Source organism: Solea senegalensis, linkage group LG11, assembly GCF_019176455.1.
Source record: "Solea senegalensis isolate Sse05_10M linkage group LG11, IFAPA_SoseM_1, whole genome shotgun sequence".
In the NCBI taxonomy this organism is placed as follows: domain Eukaryota; kingdom Metazoa; phylum Chordata; class Actinopteri; order Pleuronectiformes; family Soleidae; genus Solea; species Solea senegalensis.
Genome location: NC_058031.1, coordinates 24405589 through 24432756, shown reverse-complemented (window position 1 = coordinate 24432756; position 27168 = coordinate 24405589). Strand labels below are relative to the sequence as shown.

The 27168-nt window shown below is 41.3% G+C and overlaps 1 protein-coding gene across 2 annotated transcripts; it reads left to right on the top strand.

The window, feature by feature from the left end:
- The first annotated feature begins 16128 nt into the window (after nt 1–16128).
- LOC122777275 lies at nt 16129–20817 on the top strand. 2 transcript variants are annotated; one of them, XM_044038401.1, is made up of 6 exons: nt 16129–16193; nt 16636–18037; nt 18525–19106; nt 19206–19349; nt 19518–19773; nt 20080–20817. In XM_044038401.1, exons 2-6 carry the CDS (start codon nt 17306–17308, stop codon nt 20739–20741), a joined length of 2376 nt encoding a protein of 791 aa, XP_043894336.1. In that variant the 5' UTR covers nt 16129–16193; nt 16636–17305; the 3' UTR covers nt 20742–20817. The 2 variants fall into 2 exon arrangements, with proteins under 2 accessions (XP_043894336.1, XP_043894335.1); XM_044038400.1 differs by lacking the exon at nt 16129–16193 and having other exon boundaries at nt 16330–18037.
- Nucleotides 20818–27168: the final 6351 nt, after the last annotated feature.

The window sequence follows — 27168 nt, the reverse complement described above, 5'->3', positions numbered from 1 at the left end:
TGCGTGACAAGAGAGTTTTGTTTGACAAATGGTGCCAGGCATGTAATGTTAAATCTGTGGCGCAAATGAGAGAGCTGATTTAACTTGAGGAGTTTAAAAAGTGTTTGCCGGAACAAATTGTTGTTTATTTAAATGAACAAAAAGTTGCGTCGGTAACCAAAGCAGCTGTATTGGCTGATGAATTCCTTCCGACACACAAAAGTGTTTTTTCTATGCCGACGGCACCTCGCACCTCAAATGAAGTGCCTGCGCGCAGAAACCGATCTCCAAGGCTGAGGCACAGGCTCGTAAATTGGGTGAAGTTGTAGATTTGTCTGAGTCATTTATGGCTACATTAGATGAGAGTGTGTCCCCCACTACTGAGTGTGACGTAGTAAAATGTGTCACTGAGTCTGATTACTGTCCTGCTGACGCAGTCCTAAGTGGTCTGCTTCAAAAGTGACAAGAAAAATGTTGATTGATGCGCAGAGAAATGATCCGTCTCTAACTTTGTGTCTCTCCTCTGTCGTAGCCACCGAGGAAGATCGCCAATCTTGTGTCTTGGGATAGCAAGATGGCGCTGCTGTGTGTTGCTGGCTGCCGTCTGGTTCTCCCTGTGACACTGTCCCACCTCACTTTTTTAAAGAGGTTTTCCCCTGTATAGGGCAGTCAGTTCTGGCCATTATTAACAGCAGCCTGTCTTCTGGTGTTGTCCCCCAAAGCTTTAAACATGCTGCGGTGCAACCCCTGCTTAAGAAACCTGGCCTTGATTGTGGTATGCTAGCCAATTATAGACCTATCTCCAAGCTGCCTTTTATTTCGAAAATCCTACTAAAAAGTTGTCTACGCTCAGTTGAAGTCGTTCCTGGATGAGCATGATATCCTGGAGGTTTTCCAGTCTGGTTTTAAAACAATGCATAGTACGGAGTCAGCTTTACTAAGAGTATTTAATGACATCCTTGTGGCGGTTGAATCTGGTCACCACGTGGTCCTTGTCCTGCTGGACCTAACTGCAGCGTTTGACACTGTAGACCACAACATTCTACTGTCTCGCATTCTACTGTCCCACCTTGTGGGCATTAGTGGTAGTGCCCTAAATTGGTTCAGATCATATCTTGAGTGAAGATCTATGTGTGTACGCCTTGGTGGCTCGGAGTCCTGCTCTGCTCTGCTGTCATATGGGGTTCCACAGGGTTCAATTTTAGGGCCCCTGCTTTTCTCTCTGTATCTACTTTCCCTGGGTTCCATCCTGAGAAATCACAGCATTTCCTTTCATTTTTACGCCAACGACAGTCAGATCTATGTGCCGCTGAAAAAGACAAATGCCTGTCTGAAGTCACTTCTGCTATGTCTTGAAGACATTCAAGACTGGATGTCTCTGAACTTTTTAAAATTCAATGAAAAGAAGACCAAACTGATGGTGTTTGGTCCGAGCAGCTCTAGTAATCCCCCCTGCTGATTTCGGACCTTTGGCACAATATATCAAGCCAGTAGTCTCAAACTTGGGTTTTAAGATAGACAGTGATTTTAAATCACTGTCTATCTGCAAAATTGGTGGAACAGTTAAGTCCAGCTTCTTTCACCTGAGGCAGCTTGCACACAAGCACTTTGAAGCAGTAATCCACGCCTTCATTACATCTCGGCTGGATTACTGCAATGCACTCTACCTTGGAGTCAGCCAGTCCTCCCTCACACGTCTCCAGTTGGTCCAGAACGCTGCTGCTCGCCTTTTAACTGGCGCACGTAAGAGTCAGCACATTACCCCTATTCTGGCCTCCCTCCACTGGCTGCCTGTGCATTTTAGAGTCCATTTTAAGATTCTTTTATTTGTTTTCAAATCTTTAAATGGTCTCGCCCCGCTTTACCTCTCTGAGCTTCTCCATCCCTACGCTCCTGCCCGGTGTCTCAGGTCAGCTGACCAGCTGCTCCTGGAGGTACCGAGGTCTAAGCGGAAGCTCAGAGGGGAACAAGCTTTTTCCATTGCCGGTCCCAAATTTTGGAACGTCCTCCCGCTTCACATCAGACAAGCCCCCTCACTGTCCATTTTTAAAACTAATCTTAAAACCCATTTTTATTCCTTGGCTTTCAACTCAGCATGAGATTCTGCTCTTGTTTTTAGTGTTTTATTGTTTTTATTTCTCTCAATATCTTTATTGTTTTAACATTCTTGTTGTTTTATTGCTTTTATTGTTTTAGTATTTTTATTGCTTTACTTTTTGTTTTATTGCTTTTTGTGTACAGCACTTTGTCTCAGCTACGGCTGCTTAAAGCGCTTTATAAATAAAGTTGAGTTGAGTTGAGTGTGCTTTTCTGGACAATGGTGTATTGATGAGACGGTGGAGTCCTAACTCCAGTAAAATACACGTTGTTAATCAGGTGGTGGTGCCAACAGATTATCGTGTGCAAATTCTGAGTCTGGCACATGGCTCCAGCTTAGCTGGCCACCTTGGTGTAAAAAAGACTTACCACTGTGTGTTAAGCAATTTCTTTTGGCCTGGATTAAAATCTGAAGTGGTGAAATATTGTCGCACCTGTCACACATGTCAGGTGGTAGGAAAGCCAAATCAACCTGTTCGTCCAGCCCCCCTGCATCCGATCCCGGAGCTTGGGGAGCCGTTTGAACAAGTGTTGGTAGATTGTGTAGGTCCGTTCCCAAAAACCAAGTCCGGACATCAGTATATTCTGACGGTGATGTGCGCCGCGCCGTGGTACCCTGAGGCAATCCCACTGCGCTCGTTAAGAGCAAAACCGGTTGTGAAAGCTCTCACTAAGTTCCTTTCGACTTTTGGTTTGCCTAAAACTATGCAGAGTGATCAAGGCACAAATTTCATGTCCAAATTGTTTGCACAGGTAATGAAAGAGCTAAAAGTTAAACATGTAAAATCAAGTCCTTACCACCCAGAGTCCCAAGGTGCGCTTGAGAGGTTCCAAACATTAAACTCCATGCTGCACAAATACTGTCTCGAGTCCAACAAAGAGTGGGATGAGGGCCTCCCTCTCCTGTTATTTGCTGTGCGTGAAACTCCACAAGCGTCCTTAGGTTTCAGCCACTGTGATTTAGTTTTCGGCCATACGGTGTGTAGTCCCCTTCGACTCCTTAAAGAGAAGTAGCTGTCAGAATTGCCAAAAATTTAGCACAATGTGCTGGATTATGTCAGTTCTTTTCATGAGCGTCTTAATCACCCTTGTCAGTTAGCTCGTGAAAATTTGGCACAAAGCCAATCTGAAATGAAACGTCGTTATGACAACAAGTCTGTCGCCCGTGTATTCCAACCCGGTGAAAAAGTTCTGGTGTTGCTTCCGTTACCTGGATCCAGCTTGCGGTCTCGGTTTTCAGGTCCATACACGGTGGAGAAAAAACTCAGTGATACTGATTATGTTGTTCAGACCCCTGATTGGAACTGAATGTCCAGAGTATGCCACATAAACATGTTGAAACGTTACTTTTCCAGAGAGAGTAATCCTTCGTCGACTCCTGCTGCGCCCGTGATGTCTGTGTCTGCTGCTCCTCCTAAGTACCACCTTGCTGATGATGGGTTGGCAGAGAAAAGTGGTTTAATGCCTGCCGCTCGTTTGAGGAATTCAGAGGTGTTAAGTAACCTGGAAGGTTTTTTGTCTCATCTGTCTGTTTTGGCCCGGGCAGATATCATAGCTTTGATTAAGGATAATCTGTTGCTTTTTTCTGATCATCCTCGCCAAACATCTGTCCTGTATCATGACATTGACGTGGAGGGCCACAGACCCATTAAGCAGCATGCATATCGTGTAAATCCAACTAAATCGATTCCAGCGATTAATGCATAGCGTGTTATCTGGCGTCGATAACTGCAAAGCTTATTTAGATGATGTGGTTGCTTATTCCTCCTCCTGGTCCGATCATTTACACACTCTGTCCCTTATTTTCAGCCGTCTCCATGAAGCTTCCCTCACATTAAACCTTGCAAAATGTGCATTCGGCAAGGCGACTGTTACTTATTTAGGTAAACAAGTAGGTCAGGGGCAGCTGCGTCCGTTAGCTGAAAAAGTGCAGGCGATTATTCATTTCCCTGCCCCTCAGCCAAAAAAAGCGTTGCGCCGTTTTCTTGGGATGTGTAGTTATTATCGTAGTTTTTGTAGAAACTTTTCTGATGTTGTGGCTCCTCTCACAGGTCTTGTAAGTCCGTTGAAAAACTTTGTTTGGTCCCCCGCTTGCCAGGCTGCCTTTGAATCTGCCAAGGCACTTCTGTATAACGTGCCCATCCTCGTGGCGCCCCACTTCACACGGCCCTTTAAACTCGAGGTTGATGCTAGTGCGTGTGGCGCAGGTGCTGTGCTCCTGCAGGAAGATGAGCAGGCTATTGACCACCCGGTCTGTTATTTTTCTAAAAAGTTTAACAAGCACCAGGTTAATTATAGCACTATCGAGAAAGAAGCTCTCGCCCTCTTGCTTGCCTTGCAGTATTTTGAGGTTTATCTTGGGTTTAGTTCGCAGCCTGTCCAAGTTTTTACCGACCATAATCCGTTAGTATTTCTAGCCCATATGCGAAACTCTAACCAGCGACTTATGCACTGGTGTCTTCTCCTGCAAGATTTTAATCTGCAGATTTCACACAAGAAGGGCATAGACAACGTAATAGCTGATGCTTTGTCCAGGTGTTCCTCAGACCCGTAGGATTAAACACTGTAGGGGTGTGTTTAATTCTCGGGTGTGGGGGTGTTACGACTGTCGTTGTTATTTTGCAGTCTAACTGCTCTGTGTGAGCTTCGTGTGTGTGCCCTGTGTTTTTTTTCTGTCATCAATCTCCTAGGCAAATTGCTGTGTGCCCTAGCCGTGCCAAGATTGGTGGAGTGGTTCTGGGCCCTGCCTCTCAATTGGCTGTACTCGATCACCACCTGATACATAAGGTGCCAATATGGTGGACAGCAAAAAGGTAAAGGAGCAGCATGGCAGATGGCAGCACACACTTTCTCATCCTCCTCTTCTCCCAACCGCCCACACTTCAGCAGTAGTTTAGTGTTTTTGTATAGTTTAGTTGTTGTTTCAGTAGTAGGGGTGGACTGCCAGTTTTGTTACAGCGTTTTCTCCTGTTTAATTAGTTAGGAAGGTAAGTTCTTGTCATTTGGTTTGGTTAAGGTTGCTTAGGTTAGGCTTATTGTTTTCTAGACAGGGACCTTTATTGTTTGTTATTTTGACCTTAGTCCACCCTGAAGCCTAGACCTCAGTTCATCTATTTTTTGTCATTTACCCTACTTTTTTGAATATAAATCTAAAATTCGTTTGTGGTCACTTGGGACTTGGGGAAGATGAGGCCTTATCACGTCATGTCCTAGGCCCCCTAGACTGGGGCGTAATATCTGTGAAGCTGATATTAACCCTTAAGATTCCCTTTAAAAAAACTTCCTAATTTGTTCCTAGTGGCAGAAAATGCCACCTTGCCATAAACTGCTGTAAAAGTATTATATGTTTATATTTGTTTCCAATTTAAATGAGTCAATCTTTAAAAGCTACTTCAGCCTGAAATATACATATCAAATATTAATATTTTTGAGATTTTAACCCTTTAAAGGCCAGTTTGTTTTCACAACTCCACTGTTTTTCTATCTAAAAAAAGTCAAAAAAACTACAATTTCCATAAAATACATTTCAAGGAGAATTTGATAATAATTATTGTTAGTCCCTGGGATGGGTCAATGATTGGCAGAAACATTGATTTTGATGCATTGTTATTTTTTTGCAGTATCAGATTTTTTAGAAAAGACTGTCTTATTTGATCCTCACAGTAGAAAATATCAACTTCACAAAAACTGCTGTAATTTTATGGTAAAATTGTTTTCCATTTTAAAGTACTCAAACTTCAGCCTGAAATAAACATACCAAATATTAATAATGTTTGGCATTCTAACCCTATAAAGGCCATTATGTTTACGCAACTCGTTTTTTTATCGACAAAAACCCCAAAAACCAATAATTTCCATAAAATACATTTCAACAAATATTTGGTTATTATTATTATTATTGTTATTAATAATAAGCCCTGAGTTGGGTCAAAGATTAGAATAAACATTGATTTTTATGCAGTTTTAGTTTTTCTTATTCTAATTTAATGATCTTAGCCTATGATATACAATGATTTTCACTAGACCTGCTACAAGGAAAATATTTTTCTTTCCTACTAAATAAGTATTACCCTGTTTTGTTCTAAGATAAACAGGAAAATAAAAGAAAAAAAAACATTTATTTTGCAAAGACGAACATTGAATGATGAACACTGAAATATGAACATTGAATATGAAACATGGGGCAGTTAGGTGTGTTGTTGAGGTTGGGAAGATGGCAAAAGATACAGATGGCTGATGGTAAGTGAGTGGGTTACTGACTGAGTGTCTGAGTGAGTGTGAGACTCCAGCTCAGGTGGAGCAGAGACTTCAAATGGACAGGCTGTGGTCTTTGCATGTAAACTCCCCACATTTGTAGCAGGTGCTGCCAACTCTGGTCTTTCTTTCAGTGCAAAAATGGTACTGCTTCCTCTCCTTACCCATGAGAAAAGGGCCTGCAGTAGCAGCAGCAGCACCATGTAAACTCCCCAATGCTCCATCAGCAGCAGCAGCACCCTGCAGATATGCAACCATTCCTGCAGCAGCTGATGAGCAGGGAAGGTGCCTTCTCCTCTTGATGTGTGGGGGGTCACCAGCATCTCTCCCACAACAGGGTAAAGGTGTTGTACAGTGAAACGTCCACCAGGTTGTGAAAAGGGCCAGTGGCTGCTAATTTATTCTGCTTCTGCAGGGGTTGGTGCCAACAACCTAAAAAAAAGTATTCTTTCTCATGATACACATATTATTTATTTTATACCAAATTTGCAACAAAAAAAACTAATAATTTAGAATATTAGAGTAACAATAAATAAATGTGTGTATAACTGATGCGTAATGGCACCTACCAAGGTTATCGACACCTTTGCATCTGTTGTAATATTTGATGGGCTTTCTCTTCCTTTCAACGCTTGTTTCTGGAGTAGCACATTCTTGGCTCCACAGGGGATGTAACAGACCAGTGTGTGTATCTTCATAAAAGCATCACCCTCCTCCACTTCACACTCATCTTCACATGAATTGGAGTTGGACTACAGCTTGTCTGTTTCTACTTCTGAGGCTTCATTCATTCATGATCATTTCCAAAAGTCATTTCCAAAGTCTCTTGTGTGATATAGAGTCGTTCCATCTCCAAAATGACTGGCTGCAGTGCACCTGCATACTAGAACTACCTAAGCAAGACTCAAAACAAAGTTCAACTTTGTTTTGAGTCTTGCTGCTGAGGTATCATTGAAGTGCTGAGAGGCTACTTTTTTATTATTGAATAGGTTTATAATGCAGAGTATGGTCTTCTAAGAAAAACCTCTTATGAAGTTGAACATAAATGACATACTCACACATTTTTCAAGACATACGCCATTATCCAACATCAATTGTGGAACACACTTATCCTTTCAGTAGCAAGAAATGGGTACAGAAAACAGTGAACATTTGCTGCATGCTTTGAATGGGAAAAAGTATGCCACCTGTTGGACAAATATAACAAATTAAATTTAATGCTAGAAGTCCAACATGAAATCTTAACATAAAGAAATGCAATATTTTATGTTAAGATAAATGTGGGATCAAAAATAGTATTTTCAATGGGGCGTTTTTTGGCCCTAGGAACAAATTAGGTAAGTTTGTTGTAAATCTGGCAATGCAGAAAAACCAACAATGCAACAAAATCAATGTTGCTGCCAATTATTGACCCATCTGAGGGCCTGGTAATGATAATAACCAAATACTCCTTGAATTGTATTTTACAGAAATTATCAACGTTTCTTTGTTTTTTTTTAGATGGAAAAGTTGTGAGTTGTGAAAGCAAACTGGCCTTTAAAGGGTTAAATCTTCAAAAATATTATTAACATTTGATATGTATATTTCAGGCAGAAGTAGCTTTAAAAGTCTGACTCGTTTAAAGTGGAAAAAAATATTACTATATAATGTTTTTACAGCTGTTTCTGGGAAGGTGCCGTTTTCTGCCACTAGGAACACATTAGGAAATTCTTAAATCGCTTAGCCATTTTAAGCTAATTTAAGAAACGGAGATGACAGTTCTAAAGTTAAAGAAAAATTCATATGCTCTGGAACATTTGAGCTATATTCATTCAACACAGCCAAAATGGCTTAACAATTAAAAACAGAATGGCTGAAAAATGGCCTAGGAAGTCTTAAGTTTAATATTTTTGATTTTTATTTATTATTTCCTGGCTGTGATGGCCTTACATCTCATTTCTACCCACATTTTTGGGATCTTTTTGCTTTCATGTTGAAGGAAGCAACTGATAATCTGTCGTTCCCTCCCACTATGAAACAAAGTCAGTCAGTCATCATCTACCGCTTTATCCTCCACCAGAGGGTCACAGGGGGTGCTGTGCCAATCTCAGCTACATCGGGCGATAGGCGGGGTACACCCTGGACAGTTTGCCAGTCCATCGCAGGGCCACACACAGATAGAGACAAACAACCATTCACTCTCACACTCACTCCTATGGTCAATTTAGAGTGTCCAATTCACCTAATCCCCACATTGCATGTTTTTTGACTGTGGGAGGAAGCCGGAGAACCCGGAGAGAACCGACGCACACACGGGGAGAACATGCAAACTCCATGCAGAAAGGCCCTTGTTCCAACCGGGGCTCGAACCCGGGTCTTCTCGCTGCAAGGCGAGAGTGCTAACCACTAGACCACCGTGTGGCCCTATGGAACAAAGTGTGATTACTTAATCGCCAAACCGGGTAAAGACTCCAAAATGTTGGATAATCTTAGAACTATCACGTTATTAAACACTGATTATAAGATTGAATCACTTGTGCATGCCAATAGATTCAAAAGTAACCTAGACAAAATTATACGTGACTCTGGATTTATGAAAGATGGATCCATCCACAACAACATCCGTTTGGTGATCCATCTCCTAGATTATAATCTTTTAATAAAAGACGACGGCTTCATACTGTTTCTTGACTTTTATAAAGCCTTTGACTCAATTGAGCATCACTTTTAGGCTTTGAGAATAAATTTCGAGCCACTATTGAGTCTATTTATGATAATGCAAACAGCTCTATTTCATTACCAGGAGGTACATCACCGAGATCTGCTATCAAACGTGGGGTCAAACAAAGCTGCCCCGTCTCTCCGCTTCTCTTTATCATTGCCACAGAAATGCTCTCTTTTTTTTTATTAAAAATTCAGACATTGCTCCTTTAAATGTTATTGGGATACCTGTTGTTGTTGTTAGCCAGCGCGCAGACGATACGACCGTCTCTGTGAAACTGAGGTCCCCAAGATAATGCGACGCCTCGAGGCTGAAACTTGATTTGAACAAATTCATCAGAGTGATTTAACAGAAGCAGAAACAGAAAACATTCCTATCAAATCAGCTGTTCAATACTTAGGGATACATGTATCTATGTGTGGAGTGTAATAACTCAATCAGTCAAACTAAACTGAACTCCTGGTTATTGAGAGACATCAGTTTACTAGGTGGAGTCTTTCTTACTAAGATTGAAAGCATATGGAGATGTTTCTATCCAGCGTATTCTTTGGCCTTCCCTAACAGAGCCATTCAGAAGGTCAACCAAATTCATTTGGATTATATTTGGAAGAAAAAGATGCACTTTATTAAGAGAATACACAGATTTTATCAATGGAACACTGAACATGAACGGGTTCAAATCCTTCCTTCACAATAAGAGCTTCTGGTATCATATGGAGGCAGTTTTTATTAAAGTGTGATTTCAATATTCAGAAACGTCCTGTTAAATGATCCCTGTTTCACCAGCAAGTCCTTTTATATTGGAAACTTTTGTACAATCATAATTTCACCCCTCGTAACAAATAGATACATTACAATTAAAAACAAGTCGCTGTATAACAAGAACTGCATGGATAAAGGTATTTGCTCTTTAATTCATTTAGTGTGTGATGACACATGAACATTTTCGCCTTAAATATCATCTAGTCGTTAATCGTAATTCCTTTGCATCCATAATGAAAGCCATCCCTAATCCTACTTTGAATTGAATTCAAGGGATTATTTCAAACTCGACTCACATCACTCCTAATGTTCCACATCTCCTAGTTGGAAGCTGTAACTTTGAGAGCATTCAAATTCCTAATAAAACGTCACACACCCTTTATTGTCTTTTCAAAAGTGCATCAAACCAATCTTCTCCAAAGATATTATATATTCTTTGTGATCTCAATATTTCCAATTTCCCATAAATCCAAAAGCAAAAGAAGTCCATTTGAAAATGTTAAATGTTGTGTAACCTGTGTCCAGTGAAATGTTACGGCAGAGATTTGCTTTGGAAACAAATAAATGTGTATTTTGTGATGATATTGAAAGCTTTCATTGTGTGTCCTCTGAAGCACACGTGACTGGCTGCACACAGAGATCCGACTCCAGCCCTTCTCTAAAGAGGACATGATTTATGCTCTTGTTATGGTCAATAATGCTAAACAATATATTAATACTTGGAACATTTGACATACACACATGGAAATATATGAACGTGAAACTTAGATTTATTGTGTTTCATAACCAGTTTCTTTAATATGATGAAAGGTAAAAATGCAATGAAACTTTTCACTTTATTTGAAAAATATGATCTAAAAACAAAAGCCTCAGCTAACTTTTTCTTTTATTTTTTATCTTGTTTTATTTTTCGGTATTTTATCATGTAAATGTTTCTCTGTGCACCTGCTCCTTTGAAAGGTTTAAACAAAGATGTGAGCCTTGTTGTTTCTACATTATTTTGTTAAATAAATAAATAAATAACTAAATAAATAAATAATAATAATAATAATAATAATAATAATAATAAAGAACTCCTTAGGAATGAACAGTGCTCTATCCAGTTCTTATAATACATCCATGGTATCATCATGTTTGCCTGTTTGTTTTGTCGTATTGTAACGCCCTTTTCGCTCCACTGTGAGATAAATAAAGCTATCTTATCTTATCTTACTCGCACTTCACATGTCTGCCACACGGTGGCGGTGGTGCGCGGGTTTTCTGCTGTTTTGACTCACTGACAGTGACAGTTGTTGAGCAGACGCTGGAGCCAAGTGAATAAAAATAGTTTCTGAAGCATCTTTGCTCACTTATTTCAAACCAACACCAATAATTGCACTTTACTTCTCACCTATAGTTGCTACCAATGATTAGAAGTGTTATAAACACTTTTTGTTCATTAAAGCCTTTAATCCCAGTTAAATTGAAGGGATTTATTGATTGAATTTTCCTCTTATTTAAATGATATTTCATTAATTATGTTGGATGTCTTTTGTCTGATACTATTTTACACTTATATTTTACTACTTTAGAGTAGTATGTGTTCAATTCACTGTTATCATTATATTAATATCATTCTTACATTGAAATTATATTAATATAACGATCAGAAAATATTAAAATCAATTCAGGCCAGAAAACCTGCAGACTTAAGATCATAGTGTTAGGAACAATAACTGTAAATAATAAATTCAAGTCCACAAAACTATATGTAGAACTCTCGTCCATGGACGAGAAAACTGTTGTCGTCATTTCCTGTAAGTGCAGAGTGACGAGCAGAAAGTGAAAGTAACTATCCTGTAACTTTGCTTCAGTCGCCATTTTAACTGTACAGCACGAAGACAGACTGGTGAGTGTTGACGTGATTATGATGATAATATATGATTATTTATGATGATTTAGTGCGTGTAAGTGAATTACCTTAAAGTGATACTTGAGTAAAAGTCTTAAAGTTTGACATTTTGAGTATCAAAAATCATTTCTGATATAAAATGTAGTAAAAGTTGCTCGAAATAAGAGTAAAGTATGAATACGTGGAATTTGTACTTAAGCACAGTAATGAAGTATATGTACTGCTTAATCCTGACCGATTATAACGGAAACGTCCACAGCCTGTGAACATGTTTTCTCCTTGATGTCAATTCTACTGTGTAGAAGTGTAACCGAGCTCAACTACACTTTGTTATAGCTGGCTGGTTCAACCCCTCGACTCTGCGTTGTGTTAAATGATGGCCAGGAGGCTTGCGTTGCAGTTCATAACACTGTTTATTCTGGACAGGAACAGAATATGTTACTGGTCACATACAGGCTCGATAGGCGGCTCACATGCAGCACACTACAACAACACAGCAAGGTAACGTTAGCACAGAGGCTAACTAGTTAACTGAGAAACTGTGTTTACACCATTAAATTAACATTCCAGCACTTACAAATGCCACGACTCACTTATAGCGTGCACATTTACATCTTCAATAACCACAGTATGTTTTATAATCATACAAGAGGGAATATTGACATACGTACATAATAATGATGTATGTAATAATGATCACCTTGAACGCACCTCTCATTAACTGGCAGCGTTTCTAACGTGCACTGAGCATTCATCAACTGCCACTGAAAGAGGGCGCTGTTGAGCCACTGAACTCCCAAAAATACATTTCCAATACACAGCAAGTGGAATCTCATATATAATTGCTTACACAAGCAGTCCAAACCGAAACATAAAGTCCCGTCAAACGCGAACATGTATCATGTAATAAGCATCTTCGACAGCTCACATCAGATATGTAATCTAATGTCTCGTAATTTATGGGTCGGGATTCGAGACTTGTAGTTTTTAGTCAAAATGTGCTCATAACCTAACTGAGTTCTTTGTTTATTTCCTATTTTGATCAGCTGCCTAATATATCTTTAAACATCATATCTATTTCCAAAGTTGGTAAGAATATGCAGATTTTGCTCCCTTCACACTATGGACAGCATTAAAGTGGACATATTATACCCTATTTCCCCCATTAAAATAGTTCCCTGGTGTCCTAATGAACATGTCAGTGACATGCTTTGGTCAAAATACCATAAGGATGAAGAATCATAGTAGTTCAATAACCCTGCTAAACCCGCCCCTTTCAGAACGCTCGGTTTTCGTGCATGGTCCCTTTACATGCAAATGAGACACAGGCAAACACACACCCACTTCTTCCAGGGGGTTTCTGATTCAGAGAGTGCAGCACCGCTGATCGCCACCGCTGATCGTCAGCGGCGAGCTGCATAAACAGCTGCTTTATGTGATTGTATCAGACTGAGTCTGTGCTCCGGTCATGGAGGACGTACTGAACAAATATGTTTAATTAGGACGTGTCAGAATGGTCAGTTATGAGCTCTGTGCGATCTTTTCTTAACAATTTGTGTGTTTGTACGTCGGTGAAATACGTCCCCTGACTAAATACGGCGACCGCTGGCCGCAGTCTGATGTGAAGTGGTGCGAACACACGAACACACGTTTGCTGACTTTATCCGGCACATTAGCTTCATATATAAAATCCTCTGTAAAACACTGTGCTCCACTGTGCAGCCACAAACAGCACACTTGTCCCTCCGCGTTGACATAATACCGCTCTTCCTCCCTCGCCTGCACTCTCGCAGGGACAAGGTGGAGCTAAGGTGGAGCTCGCGAAGTAAACTTACTGGTGGGGCGGTAACATTCGCGGTGAAATGCGCATGCTGCCGTCATAAGCGCAGGGAATTCAACATCGAGCGTTTTATCGCCTATACTTACACTAAGCGGAACCACGAAAACATGACTGAGTATTCTTTTTCCACACTTTGGCGACTGGTAGGGCCTCCAGAGTCCCAAATATCAGTATTAAAATGGTTAAAAAGTTGATTTTGCATAATATGTCCCCTTTAATAGACATCAATTGAAAAATGACTAAATCTGACCAGCAGGTGTCGCCCTGTATCTGAATATCTACAGGTGTGAAATGGTCAGTAAATCAAAATAAATAACACATTTATTTATGATGCTTAGAAGATGACAGCAGCGTTAGGCCAGAACGACATGCAGGTTTAAATCTGAGCTGAGGGTGAATGATGATGATGATGATGATGATGATATGATACACTGATGAAAAACTATTTGAAGTGAAGACAGGTCTACTGAAGGGTGTTACGAAGACACCCTTCAGTAGTCTTCAGTGTCATGTTTTCTTCTTTATGTCAATTCTACTCAAGCGTCCAAACCGAAACATAAAGTCCCGTCAAACGCGAACACAATGTTAAATGAGATTAAATGAACGATTGTAAATGATCATTTGGATTAAAAATGAGATAATAATGTCATATATTCATATTATATTATATAATTATGAAAATAATGACATGATTTAGTAGGTTTAAGTACTATAAGTAATTAATGGAAAGTTGTATGAAGTACTTTTACTGTGAACATTTGGAGTAATCCAGGGTCAAAGATCAATTGCAAAAATTACAATATTCGTCTATATTTAAAGTCGTATCAAATCCACATTTTTCATTCGTAGTTTATGATTTTTTGTCCTTCATAAACAAATATGCAGTTAATAAGTAATCCAGGATCTAATTTGACTTTTGCTCTCAAAACTGAGCTCATCAGCTGACTTGAATGCAGACAACAGCCCTTCAGTCACATACAGAGTAGCCTAGCACCATCTACTGGCACAAATATGTAAGTGACATGAACAGCAGGTTTCATAAACCACCTTCTCTGACAGAAAACTCCTGATGTGTTACAGTTTTCTCTCGTGTGATCACTGGACTGAACACAGATCCACATCAGACGTCCTCCAGGAAACATGAAGGAGATTTTCCACTCAAACTGAGAGGTAACTCTTTAAAGTGCTTTCAATATGATGCTTTGAGTGGAGCAGTGATAAGTCAGTGAGGAGCTCATTTGCACAAACTCATGACAACAACAAAGAGAAGACGTGCTTTTTATATATGAGGTTTACACTTTACAGTAGAAAACAAGTTATTCTCTGTAAATCTGTATATTGGGACGGTTTATACATTCAGTCCGTCTGTAATGATCTGATGTGTGTGTTTGTGTGTGTGTCTGTGTTTCTGTGTGTGTGTGTGTGTGTGTGTTTCTCAGAATGACTGAAGTCCAGCAGATGAGTGGTTGTGTGGAGGAAGACGAGGACAGAGCAGAGTCTCCAGAACCCAACGGTCTGTTTGTGAAGAGTAAGAAGTAACGATGGGATCCTCACAGACAAAGTAAGAGACAGTGTGTCCAGTGAAGCGTGATAGCTGAAGATCATTTCAGGTGGCTTTAATGCACCTTTCAGCTTTTTTACCAACTGTCATAAAAACTTTTCTTGTGAAAAACTTGCAATCAATGCACTGACAACAAGAGAACAACACACTTGGTTGTGCGCTAAACACAAACTCTAAATGCTGACTGTACCTGTAGAGCAGTGGTCCCCAACCCCCGGGCCGCTGACCAGTACCGGTCCGTGGGTCAATTGGTACCGGGCCAAACAGAAAGAATACATAACTTACATTATTTCCGTTTTATTTATTATCAGATTCTGTACGATGTTTTATTTTGAAAAATGACCGGATTCTCTCGCCACATCTGTCTATGTTTCACTCTGACACATGTCAACATGCTTGCCTCGGTCACACGTCACGATCGAAGAAGAAGATCAACTGCTGGAGATCACAAAGTGACGGCGGCATTAAAAGTATGTTTGAGACAACAACTCTGCCGGTGTTGTGAATTAAAGTCATGGCAGAAAACCCTGAGATCAGCACAACAGCAACATCCTGTCTGTGTGAAGCAGAGTGAGCGGGTGCTGCTGCTGCTGTTGACGAAGCACCCAAGTTGATGGACTTGGCCATTTTTCCCCCAGCATGCCGTTGACGCACGGCTGCGCTCTGTGCAGTATCGTTGGCGCGATGTCACGTGGACACTGATAATAAATGTGCATACACAGTGGATTCACGTCTATTATTATATTTAAAAATATGCCGGTCGTATCATTTTATTTTTTATTTTTTTTGTATTAAAGGCCGGTCCGTGAAAATATTGTCTGACATTAAACCGGTTCATGGCGCAAAAAAGGTTGGAGACTGCTGCTGTAGAGGATCAATCTTTACACAAAGATCAGCGACCACAGGTTGTAAACATTAAATCTGCTTTGTGATCAAAGTGTCTAAACAAAGACCATCATCAGTGATCATGTGATGTTTGTGTTTGCAGAGGTCAGAACCAGAGACAGAGAGCAGAGTCTCCAGGACCCAGCGGTCTGTCTGTGAAGAGTGATGAGTCTATGCACATACCTTTATGCTTCAGTCATGAACCTGGAGCCTCAGAGACAAAGTAAGAGACACTTTGTCCTTTGAAGAAGTCACAACCAAACCTGTGTCCTCACACACACACACACACACACAGCTGTTTTACCGTCATAAAAACTTTAATCCTGAGAAAACTTGTAACAATGCACTGACAACAAGACAACAACAGACTTTGTTGTGCGTTAAACACAAAACAATTGTAGAAAACTCAACTAGAAGTGAGTGAAAAAGTCACTAGAAAGTTTCGTGTGATTCGTTCTGCAACGACATCAAAGTCATTTCTCATCAGCTGTGAGTTTTTAAACCAGCTGCAGTTGTCCTTGGGTCACATGACTCACTGCACGTCATCATGATGACATCCATTGTATTGATCTTTGTCTAAATGTTCAGAAATAGCAGGCTTGATCATATTGACCATAAGTCTTTGGAAACACTGTATTTCCTGTACTTGTTTGTGTTGTTTTCAGCCGGACATGAGAGCTTCAGCACAGGAATGATAATAGAACGCTTCCATAGCTCTGGAACAACAGGATTCTCTGTCAGTTTTTCAGATTGCACAGAAAGCATCATGAAGTTCAGGAGAGCAGTTTTTTAGCACAGAGGCTGAGAAACCATCACGTCCTGTGGATTTCTGACTACCGTCATGTCTAAATGCTGACTGTACCTGTAGAGCAGGGCCGTCACACTCTAATGACCTGGGGGCCAATGAGCGTCTATTCTGGTCAAGAGGGGGCCGGACTACGGAACATAGAGTCGTCAAAAAACAAGTGTTCAGTACACGGCTGCCGTGGGGTTTTAAAAGGTAGTAAAAGGCAGTAAATTAAATTAGGCCAAATTAAAGCCAGTATAAAGTAGTAAAAAGTAGTAAACGTCATCTGACGAGGTAGTAAATTTTCGAACCCCAATCCAACTGGATTTGCGTTTCAACTGCGTTTTCCAATTAATTTTACTTACGTGAAGGCCAAGCTTCTTCAATTACTAAACTTGCGTAAATTTATTTTTATGTTGCGAGTAGGACCTGCGCGCGGGGGTACACGTGATCCTAGGTCCTAGGATCACGTGTACCCCGCGCGCGCTAAAGTCAGTTTGGGTACCCGGCTGGCTTGCTACCAAACCTCTCCGTGAGTTCGCATCAAAATGGGTAAATGTAAATTTTCAGACCTCTGGCTGGAGGAATCAGCCTTTAAAGACTGGCTTAGGCCAGTAACTGGCAACAGCCGAGAGGCGTATTGCAGTGCCTGCAAAAAGACCATTAATATTACCTGGATGGGGGTGAAGGCGGTCAAATCGCATCTGGAGTCTGCCAGTCACCGAGCCAGGATGCGGGGACATAGCGCGCAGCTACCGCTGTCGCTGTTTTGCGCTAGCACGACTGCTAGCTCTACGCCCTCAACCTCCACTGCTCCCTCAACTTCGCCTGCTCCTGCCCCGCAATCCACCGCCAGTATTCCTACGACCAGCACACAGATGCTCTGCGCTGCCACCTCTACACTGCAGGCCGAGGTACTGTGGTGTTTAGATTTAGCAGTAAAACACCACTCGTTCAATTCGAACGATAACATAGGAGAGCTCTTCTGCATGATGTTCCTGGACTCCCAAATCGCAAAATCGTTCGCGTTGGCCAAGGACAAGACCGGTTACATCATCAAATTTGGCATTGCCCCCTATTTCAAGAAGCAACTGGTTGAGGCCATCAATCATGCTGGACCGTACGTCCTAATGTTTGATGAGAGCCTCAACCAGTCATCAAAGAAAAAACAAATGGATATACACATTCGTTTTTTGGAAAATGGTTGTGTACAGTCCAGATATTTTGGCTCACAGTTCCTGGGACATGGAAGAGCTGACGATCTGTTGCGGCACATCAAAGTAAGTTTATTTTCTTATACTTACACTTATTGGTTACATCTTTACAATTTAACTTTTTCATGGATATTTGATAATTTTATTTATTATTATTAATAAATTATTATTATTATTTATTATTATTTAGCCTATCGTTGAATTTCTGTAACACAATATTGGAATAGTGTCTATAATTAAAAGTGTTATAGCCAAACTGTTATGCTCAATCTGAAGGTTGAGCATGGCTCAGATAAAGTCAGATCTACATTATTGGGATTTTGTTTACAGTGAGCCACATTTGGAGAACCAATGATCTAACTTTGGCAAAGCAGTCCTTGATATAGGCCTAATATCTATGACTGTCAAATGTATTCCAACACCTGACTTGTGTTTTACTTTAGGATAGTAAAGCTAAATGTTTAATTTGAAGGATATACAGTATTACTGTCTGTATATTGAATGTGGTTTAAATGTTATTTAATCAAACTTTCTTCTGTGTGATAATTCACAGGAATGTGTTGCACAACTCAACATGAGGGAGCTTCTCTCAATAGGAATGGATGGCCCTAATGTCAACTTTAGACTCCTGGATCTCCTTCAAAAGGAGCATGCTGAGCTGTACGGAGGTGCTCAAGTCCTGATGGTTGGGAGCTGTGGACTGCACACTCTCCACAATGCCATGAAGGCAGGCTTCACAGCCTGGCAAATTGACAAACTCCTGCGTGCGCTCCATTTTCTCTTCCACAACGTTCCTGCCCGAAGAGAGGACTACACCAACATCACTGGATCATCCTGCTTTCCCCTCTCTTTCTGCGGCCACAGATGGGTCGAAAATGTGCCGGTTGCAGAGAGATTCCTGGAAGTTTGGCCCATGATTCGGAAGTATGTTGATGCTGCTGAGGAGAAGAAGGTCCAAAAACCGAACACGGCCTCTTATGACGTCATCCTGGCAGCACTAGGCGATCCACTCTTAATCCCAAAGCTTCAATTTTTCCTCGCCATTGCGAGAAGTTTTAACCCATTTCTTCAGAAATACCAAACAGATGAGCCAGTGTTGCCTTTTTTGGCAAAAGATTTAACTGAGCTTCTGTTGGTAAGTATCACTATAAAGATTTTGATTAATTATTTTGAAAGTAAACCTGTATTAATTGATTGAATGGTTGGGTAACTATCTGCTTGTTATCATCATCAGAGTTTACTGAGGCGGTTCATTAAAAGGGAGCTCCTACAGGACCAAAGCCCCCTGCAGCTCATTAATTTGGACATCTCTGAGGAGAAGAACTGGGTCTCCCTCAAAAGGGTAGACATAGGCTTGGGGGCTGAATCTGCCATCAAGGTATTTTCAGTGTTTATTTGTTTTGTGAGTTGAATTTGTGAATTATGATGCCTGCACAAATCAACTAGCAAATACAGTTTGTTCAGTATTAATATTATCATTAGTATTATGTAAACATATCCTTTCAAAGAAAGCATCGACTATATGTTTCTTAATGTTTCTTGATAGGCACTCCTGGGCAAACCAGGAACCAAGATAGGGGAACTATCTGTACTCAGCCTGAGAAAAGAGTGTTTGCAGTGTCTGATTAGGATCATAAAGAATCTGCAGGAAAAGTCCCCATTGAAATTCCCCATTGTTAGGCAGATTTCCTGCCTGGATCCCACAAAGATGGTCAAAGATCCAGAGTGGTGCATCGTACAGATGAAGGCATTGGTACAGACTTTCATCCAGGGGCAGCAGCTGGCAGGTGGCATTGCAGCTGGTAAGAAAATATTGTATAGGGACAGTAGAAGTGGATAGGTTATTCAAATTGATTGACGTCTTGTGCTAGAAATCTCATTTGTGGTTTTCTGCCTTTTTAATCTAAGAGGTGTAAAAAAAAGTGTCAATGATCAATTTGTAATTTAGGCAGGACTTCCGTGCCCCCCAGGTTGAGAACCAATGCTTTAGATACTGTTGTGTATCTGTGATGTACTCTATGTACTTTTGTTGAATGGATGATAAAGCAGTTGACTGGAATGTGTTAATGTAATGAATATATCTTAATTTGTACCTGTCAATGTTGCAGGTGATGTCATCATTCAACAATTCACATCCTTTCTCTCTGTCGTGGGCAGAGAAGATGAGTTTGTTTCCTTCCAACCCCTGAGGCAGCGTCTCGATGTCTTTCTCCACTCTAAACTCTGTACGTCCCATCCTGACCTGCTAAAGTTCTGCCAAAGTGCTCTCCTCCTTTCCCATGGACAGGCCACAGTGGAGAGAGGCTTCTCGGTGAATAAAGAGGTAGAAACGTGCAACCTCCGTGATGAATCTCTCGAAGCCCTCAGGTTAATCTGTGATAAGGTAGCTGTTTGTGGTGGCGTTCTTAAAGTTCCTTTGACCAAGGAGCTCCTGGCTTCTGCTGCTTCAGCGAGGTCACAATACAGGCTATACCTTGATAGTGAGCGGAAAAAAAAGGAGAGCGCTACACAAGAGCTGAAGAGGAAAGCAGCAAAGAAAGAGCTTGAGGACCTTCGGAACCAGCGGCAGGTACTCAATAGCGTGTGCCATTCACTTGAAAATGATGCCGACAAGTATGCAGAGATGGCTGAGGGAAAGGCAGGAACAAAGATGGCTGAGCTCATCACAAAATCCAACTCTCTTCGTAGAAGACACAGGGACAAAAAAGCAGACCTTCTCCAAGTGGTAAAAATGATAGAAGAAAAAGCCACACAGCTGAGGCACTTGTAACTGCAATTTTTTTTTTGTGTCCAGTGTTGAAGTTATTAAGTTGTTTGTTAATAAAATACTATTACAGTGTAAAGTTGCACTTTATTGCCATTTTTTTGAGGCCCTAATTTAACCATTTTGTTTCAGATTCCAATGTACAGTATAGCTGTTCATTCTAAAGGTCCAGTCTGTCTTCTAATTGTCATGGAACTGTTACTTTTTGACATTAAGTAAAACCTATGGACCAAGGCTGGTTGGGACATCTTGATTAATCCAACTCCTATGTTAGAGTTCCCTCTTACTTCAATGTAGCTCTCTCGCTGGCCCTAACACAAACACTCACATACACCTTCAAAGCCTCTCTCTCTCCCCCTTTCTCTTTCTCTCTGGTTCTCTGTATATATGTATGTATGTACGTGTGTGTATATATATATTTACTTTAAGCTGCTACAGTTGAAGCTGGAAGTCGTGCTGGTAGTAAAAACTATTGTGATGGTAGTAAAAAGGTAGTAAGTTCAACTTAAGAATCTCTGTATAAGCCCTGCAGTAGCACGAGCTTCAAGTTAAAACACAATCTTGCATCATGATATCACACGTATACTTTATGATACTATTTATGATGCAGAATCAATCTGTTCATATCAAATACACATTTATTTCAAATGACGCAAATAATAACGTGGATGTCGGCAGAGCAAGGTCATACAGCGGCGACACATGGCGAACCCAGATCAGCACGAACTTAAAGGAAAAGAAAGAAGACGCTCTTCTCCATCACTCTGCTCCACGCTCATGAACTGCAATCAGACGCAGATTTGATTGAACACGCTAAGTATCACAGGTGGCTTGTCACTTTCACACATGAAGTTTGCCCAACATCAATAAACAATCAATACAAATAAACAAAGAATAACTGAGGGCACAGTTCAACAGTGGACAACTGTAATGAAACCATCAAACTAGGACTGATGATGGGGAGTGCAGCAGTTCTCTGACCTCACTTTTGAATCCACGGAACCTTTTGACAACTTTTCACCTCTCATGTGTCGAGTACAAATTGGCGCGCAATAATAATGATAATCTAACAATCATAATAATAATAATAATAATGATAATATAATAGTAATAATAATAATATTTAAACCCGACATGAGTTGACCTAATAGAAGTTTTTTTACATGACTTTTTAGCCCCTCCCACTTCCAATTTTCCACGCATTTTCGCAGAATGACTTTCAGATGTAAATTTACACCAGGATTGATGCGGTCACCAAAAGTGAGTTTTGGGGTATGGGAAAGGCCTCAAAAACGCGATTTACTTTTAGGAATAATAGTAATAATCTTTTGCATTTCAATAATGATAATAGAATAATTATAATAATAGAATAATTATTATAATAATAATATAATGACAATAATAATAATAATCATATAAGGATAATAATAATAATAATAATATTATAATGATAATAATAATAATAAAATAATAATAATGACAAGGATAACAATGGTTTCCTCACACTAACAAGCTTATTTATATATGTTATTGAATGTTGTATGTCATAAGTTTAATAATGTGATCATTATGAGCAAATGTCTTATTATTATAAAAACATATATATTCTATCACCTCGCTGGCAGCTGTGCCTCAGCTACACACTGTGTTTAAAACAAGGTGGGGTCGTCAGCCATGTTTGTATTATAACATGATATTTAAGTGGGGGGACCGCATGTAATCGATAGAGGGGCCCGCAGGCCGCCAGTTTGGCACCTGTGCTGTAGAGGATCAATCTTTACACAAAGATCAGCGACCACAGGCTGTAAACCTGAAATCTGCTTTGTGATCAAAGTGTCTAAACAAAGACCATCATCAGTGATCATGTGATGTTTGTGTTGGCAGAGGTCAGAACCAGAGACAGAGAGCAGAGTCTCCAGGACCCAGCGGTCTGTCTGTGAAGAGTGATGAGTCTATGGGACAACCTTTAACCTTCAGTCATGAACCTGGAGCCTCAGAGACAAAGTAAGAGACTCAATAAATAATGCTGTCGAATCAATATGATATGCTCTTGAATTAAGATAAGAAATAACCTCCATCTGTTGGAGGGGAACGTCTTTGACTGGACTTTTGTGAAGGAAGAAGAACTACCGTATTTTCCGCACTATAAGGCGCACCTAAAAACCTCAAATTTTCTCAAAAGCCGACAGTGCGCCGTATAATCCGGTGCGCCTTATATATGGACCAATACGGTAAGCAGCCGCTGACTTCATTTTCCCCCGTAGAAGAAGAAGCGCGCGGTGCATGCTGGGATATATGACTGCGTGAGGCGCCGTTTCATTCATTTGTGTGTTTACGTACAGACCCCAACATGGCTCCTACTAAGAGACACGCCTACAACGCAGAGTTCAAACTCAAGGCGATCAGTCACGCAGTAGAACACGGAAATAGAGCAGCAGCCAGAGAATTTAACGTTAACGAATCAATGGTGCGGAAGTGGAGGAAGCAAGAAGACGACCTGCGCCAAGTAAAGAAAACTAAACAGAGTTTCCGAGGGAACAAGGCGAGATGGCTACCGTTGGAGGACAAACTCGAACAGTGGGTTGTTGAACAGAGAGCAGCAAGTAGAAGTGTCCGTACAATCACTATTCGAATGAAGGCAACAGCGCTAGCAAGCGAACTTAACATTGACGATTTTAAAGGCGGTCCTTCTTGGTGCTTTCGGTTCATGAAAAGACGTAATCTCTCCATCCGCACACGGACTACTGTTTCACAGCAACTGCCAAAAGACTACCAAGAAAAGCTGGCCACTTTCCGCGCATATTGCAAAAACAACATTACTGAAAAAAAGATCCGGCCAGAGCACATCACCAACATGGACGAGGTTCCACTCACCTTCGATATTCCTGTGAACCGCACTGTGGATAAAACGGGAGCACGCACGGTAAATGTTCGCACCACAGGGAATGAGAAGTCCTCCTTCACTGTGGTTCTCGCTTGCCAGGCTAATGGCCATAAACTTCCACCCATGGTTATTTTCAAGAGGAAGACCTTGCCAAAAGAAAACTTTCCAGCCGGCGTCGTCATCAAAGCTAACTCGAAGGGATGGATGGATGAAGAAAAGATGAGCGAGTGGTTGAGAGAAATTTACGTGAAGAGGCCGGGTGGCTTTTTTCACACAGCTCCGTCCCTATTGATCTACGACTCCATGCGCTCCCACATCACAGATGGTGTCAAAAAACAAGTGAAGCACACTAATTCAATACTCGCCGTCATTCCGGGTGGATTGACAAAAGAACTCCAGCCGCTAGATATTGGTGTCAACAGGGCATTCAAAGCTAGACTGCGAACTGCGTGGGAACAGTGGATGACAGAAGGCGAACACACGTTCACCAAGACAGGGAGACAGCGCCGGACGACATACGCCACTATCTGCCAGTGGATCGTAAATGCCTGGGCTGATATATCAGTCTCAACTGTGATCCGAGCTTTCAGGAAGGCAGGAATTGTCACTGAACTGCTAGACAACAGCAGCGACACTGACTCGATTAGTGACGACGCCGACGAGACGGAGCCGGGCATGTTGGATCCCGTATTCGCCCAACTGTTTAATTCGGACACTGAAGAAGAAGAATTCGAGGGATTCGCGGATGAGGAATAACTTGTTAAAGTGAGCTTTACATGTTTATTTTGTGTGTTGTGTTGTGTGACATTAACGTTTGAGCAACGTTGAGTTATTTATATATTGTTATTGCTTTGCACTATTTCGAGTGTTACTATATTGTGGAGTAAACGGAGTTGTCAGAACGCTGGTTTGTAATCTATAAATAAAGTTTGACTGACCTATCTGACTGTTTTGTTGACATTCCCTTTAGCGCAGCTCCATCTAATGAATGCATAACGTAACCCCAGCCTCTACTGTAGCGTCTTTTCTATGCGCCTTATGATGCAGTGCGCCTTATATATGGACAAAGTTTTAAAATAGGCCATTCATTGAAGGTGCGCCTTATAATCCGGTGCGCCTTATAGTGCGGAAAATACGGTAAATGTGTGTGTGAGCAACAGGCTGAACTGAACTGATTCAGAATCTGATGAAACGGATCAATGAGTCAAACCATTGACGAGTCAGAGAGAGTGTGAGGATGAGCCTCAGGGTTAGACCTTTACAACAGTCCATCAGAACCACTGTGAGACAAAGCTGTAAGGATGTCTTCACAGAGACATGTCCACCTGTCCCTGACGTGTCAGTGATAAAGAAATGTCTTCACAGACTGGAGTTGCACGGTGCCAAAATCGTACCAGTTCCCACTATACTAGAAATTCTACACGACGGTACTACCGTGGGTTACTATACCACCGGTGCCAGTTGTTGCTACATAGCGGCCGCCTCTACTCTCCTCTCAGCTTCTCACTGCATGCTACTCCCTTGTAAACAAACCACATTGTAACTACTGCAACCGAACGACACAGCTGCTGATTGATTGGCTGTTTGCTTGTTACTGGTGACGTCCTGGGATATGATAGGCTGTTTCTGCACGCTGGGTCCGCCCCCCTGTTAGCTGATTGGCTGTTCGTGTGTTTCTGCCGGCAAGAACGAACTCCATGAATACAGCTCCGCTTCGATAGAAATTCATTTCAAAACAAACAACAAGCTAAAGTTCTGTCTCGCCCAGACGTGCGCACGGCTTACACGTCACAAACACGAGACAACACACTCACCATGGCAGAAGCACCGGGCCCGAGCGGCGAGTCTGCCGTGGCGGCGTCGTCAGTGGCACCGCCAACTTTGCTCAAAAAAAACAAACTCCAAAAGTCGCATTTGGAACTATTTTGGCTTTAAACGAGACACAGACGGTAAAGCAATAGACGCTGGCCGTCCACTGTGCAGGCGCTGCCACCAAGCTATAGGAGCCTAAGGAGGGAACACATCCAACCTCATAAAACACCTGCAGTGTCGCGATTTTATCGATTCTGTGGTATATATCGATATTTTGTTTCCACAGAAAGTATCGATTTTTCAGCCACGAGTATCGATACATTAAGTCCCATTCAAATCCTCTGTGTTCCGCCTGCCACTCTGCTTGCTGCCCATTTCCCCCGTTCGTTTTTGCAGGAAGAGCGATTAGGTCCACCAGCCGCTAGTGTCTCTGTAGAGCAGGGGTCACCAACGCAGTGCCTGTGGCCACCAGGTCGCCCCTAAGGACCACATGAGTCGCCCGCCGGCCTGTTTTAAAAATAGCTCAAATAGCGGCACTTACCAGTGAGCTACATCTAAGTTTTTTTTGGGTTTTTTTCATAATCCAACAGCTCACAGAACAGAATACCCTTGTTTTCATCCAAAAAGGTGAAAAAATGACTGAGATACAGCCCGTTAAAATGGCCCTCGGGTATCCGAAAATAGGCACTCGAGCTTGGGCAGAGAGCAGCGCTCCGCTCGGTCCTAAGAACCAGAGTCACTCTGGTTTTTTTAGGGGAAAAAACGGAAAATTCCTAATCAAACAGCCCACGGCCCCTGGCGGGGACCAGAGGAACAGAATTCCGTTGATTTCATTCAAAAAGGTGAAAAAATTACCGGGACCAGTATAGTAAAATATAAGATAAAGCGCGGCATATTGATATTTATCTGTTTCCTATCTTGTTAAATCATTGTTGATATTAATTATGAGGAATCAGTGATATGAGCAGTGTCTTCACATAGCTGAATATTATTAATAATAACATATAGTTAAAGGTCTTTTGATTTTATTTTGTCCAGCATTTGCAAGCTGTAGACTGTCTGTCCAGGCAGAGCCATATATTGTGTACTTGATGCTTTCAGTTTTCATTAATTCAACCCAAGTCAATGGAACACTCACAAGATGTCACTAAAATCACACTGTCCCTTTAAAATCTTTTAGAAAATGATGGAATCGTATCAAATTGCATTGTTGGCTGAATATCGAGATATATATCGTATCCTGAGCTGAATATCGTGTAAAGTATTGTGAGATTAGTGTATCGCTATAGCCCTATCCCTGACATGTTAGTAATAAATAAATGTCTTCACAGACACATGTCCACCTGTCCCTGACATGTTAGTAATAAAGAAATGTCTTCACAGACGCATGTCCACTTGTCCCTGACATGTTAGTAATAAAGAAATGTCTCCACAGACACATGTTCACATGTCCACCTGTCTCCGACATGTCGGTGATAAAGAAATGTCTTCACAGAGACAGAGTCCTAAAGGATCCAGTCTCCAGCTGCGGTCACTGGTTCTGCAGACGCTGCATCTCCTCATACCGGGACCAGTCTGGTCCACCAGGAGACTCCTACTGTCCCCAGTGTGGACAGAGACCAGGACCAGGTAAAGAGCATGAGACCAAACAGATCATTCACATTTGTTCTTCATCACTTTCATAAACAGAGACCAATAAACCTTTAAAATTAAAGAACAAGAGAAAAATGTTTCAAA

Excerpts from the sequence above, each read along its gene's own strand:
- LOC122777275 (XM_044038401.1), top strand. The coding sequence starts at position 17,306 with ATGGGTAAATGTAAATTTTCAGACCTCTGGCTGGAGGAATCAGCCTTT. Across the intron at positions 19,107-19,205 it reads ATTTAACTGAGCTTCTGTTG|AGTTTACTGAGGCGGTTCAT; the intron begins GTAAGTATCACT and ends TATCATCATCAG. Across the intron at positions 19,350-19,517 it reads GGGCTGAATCTGCCATCAAG|GCACTCCTGGGCAAACCAGG; the intron begins GTATTTTCAGTG and ends GTTTCTTGATAG.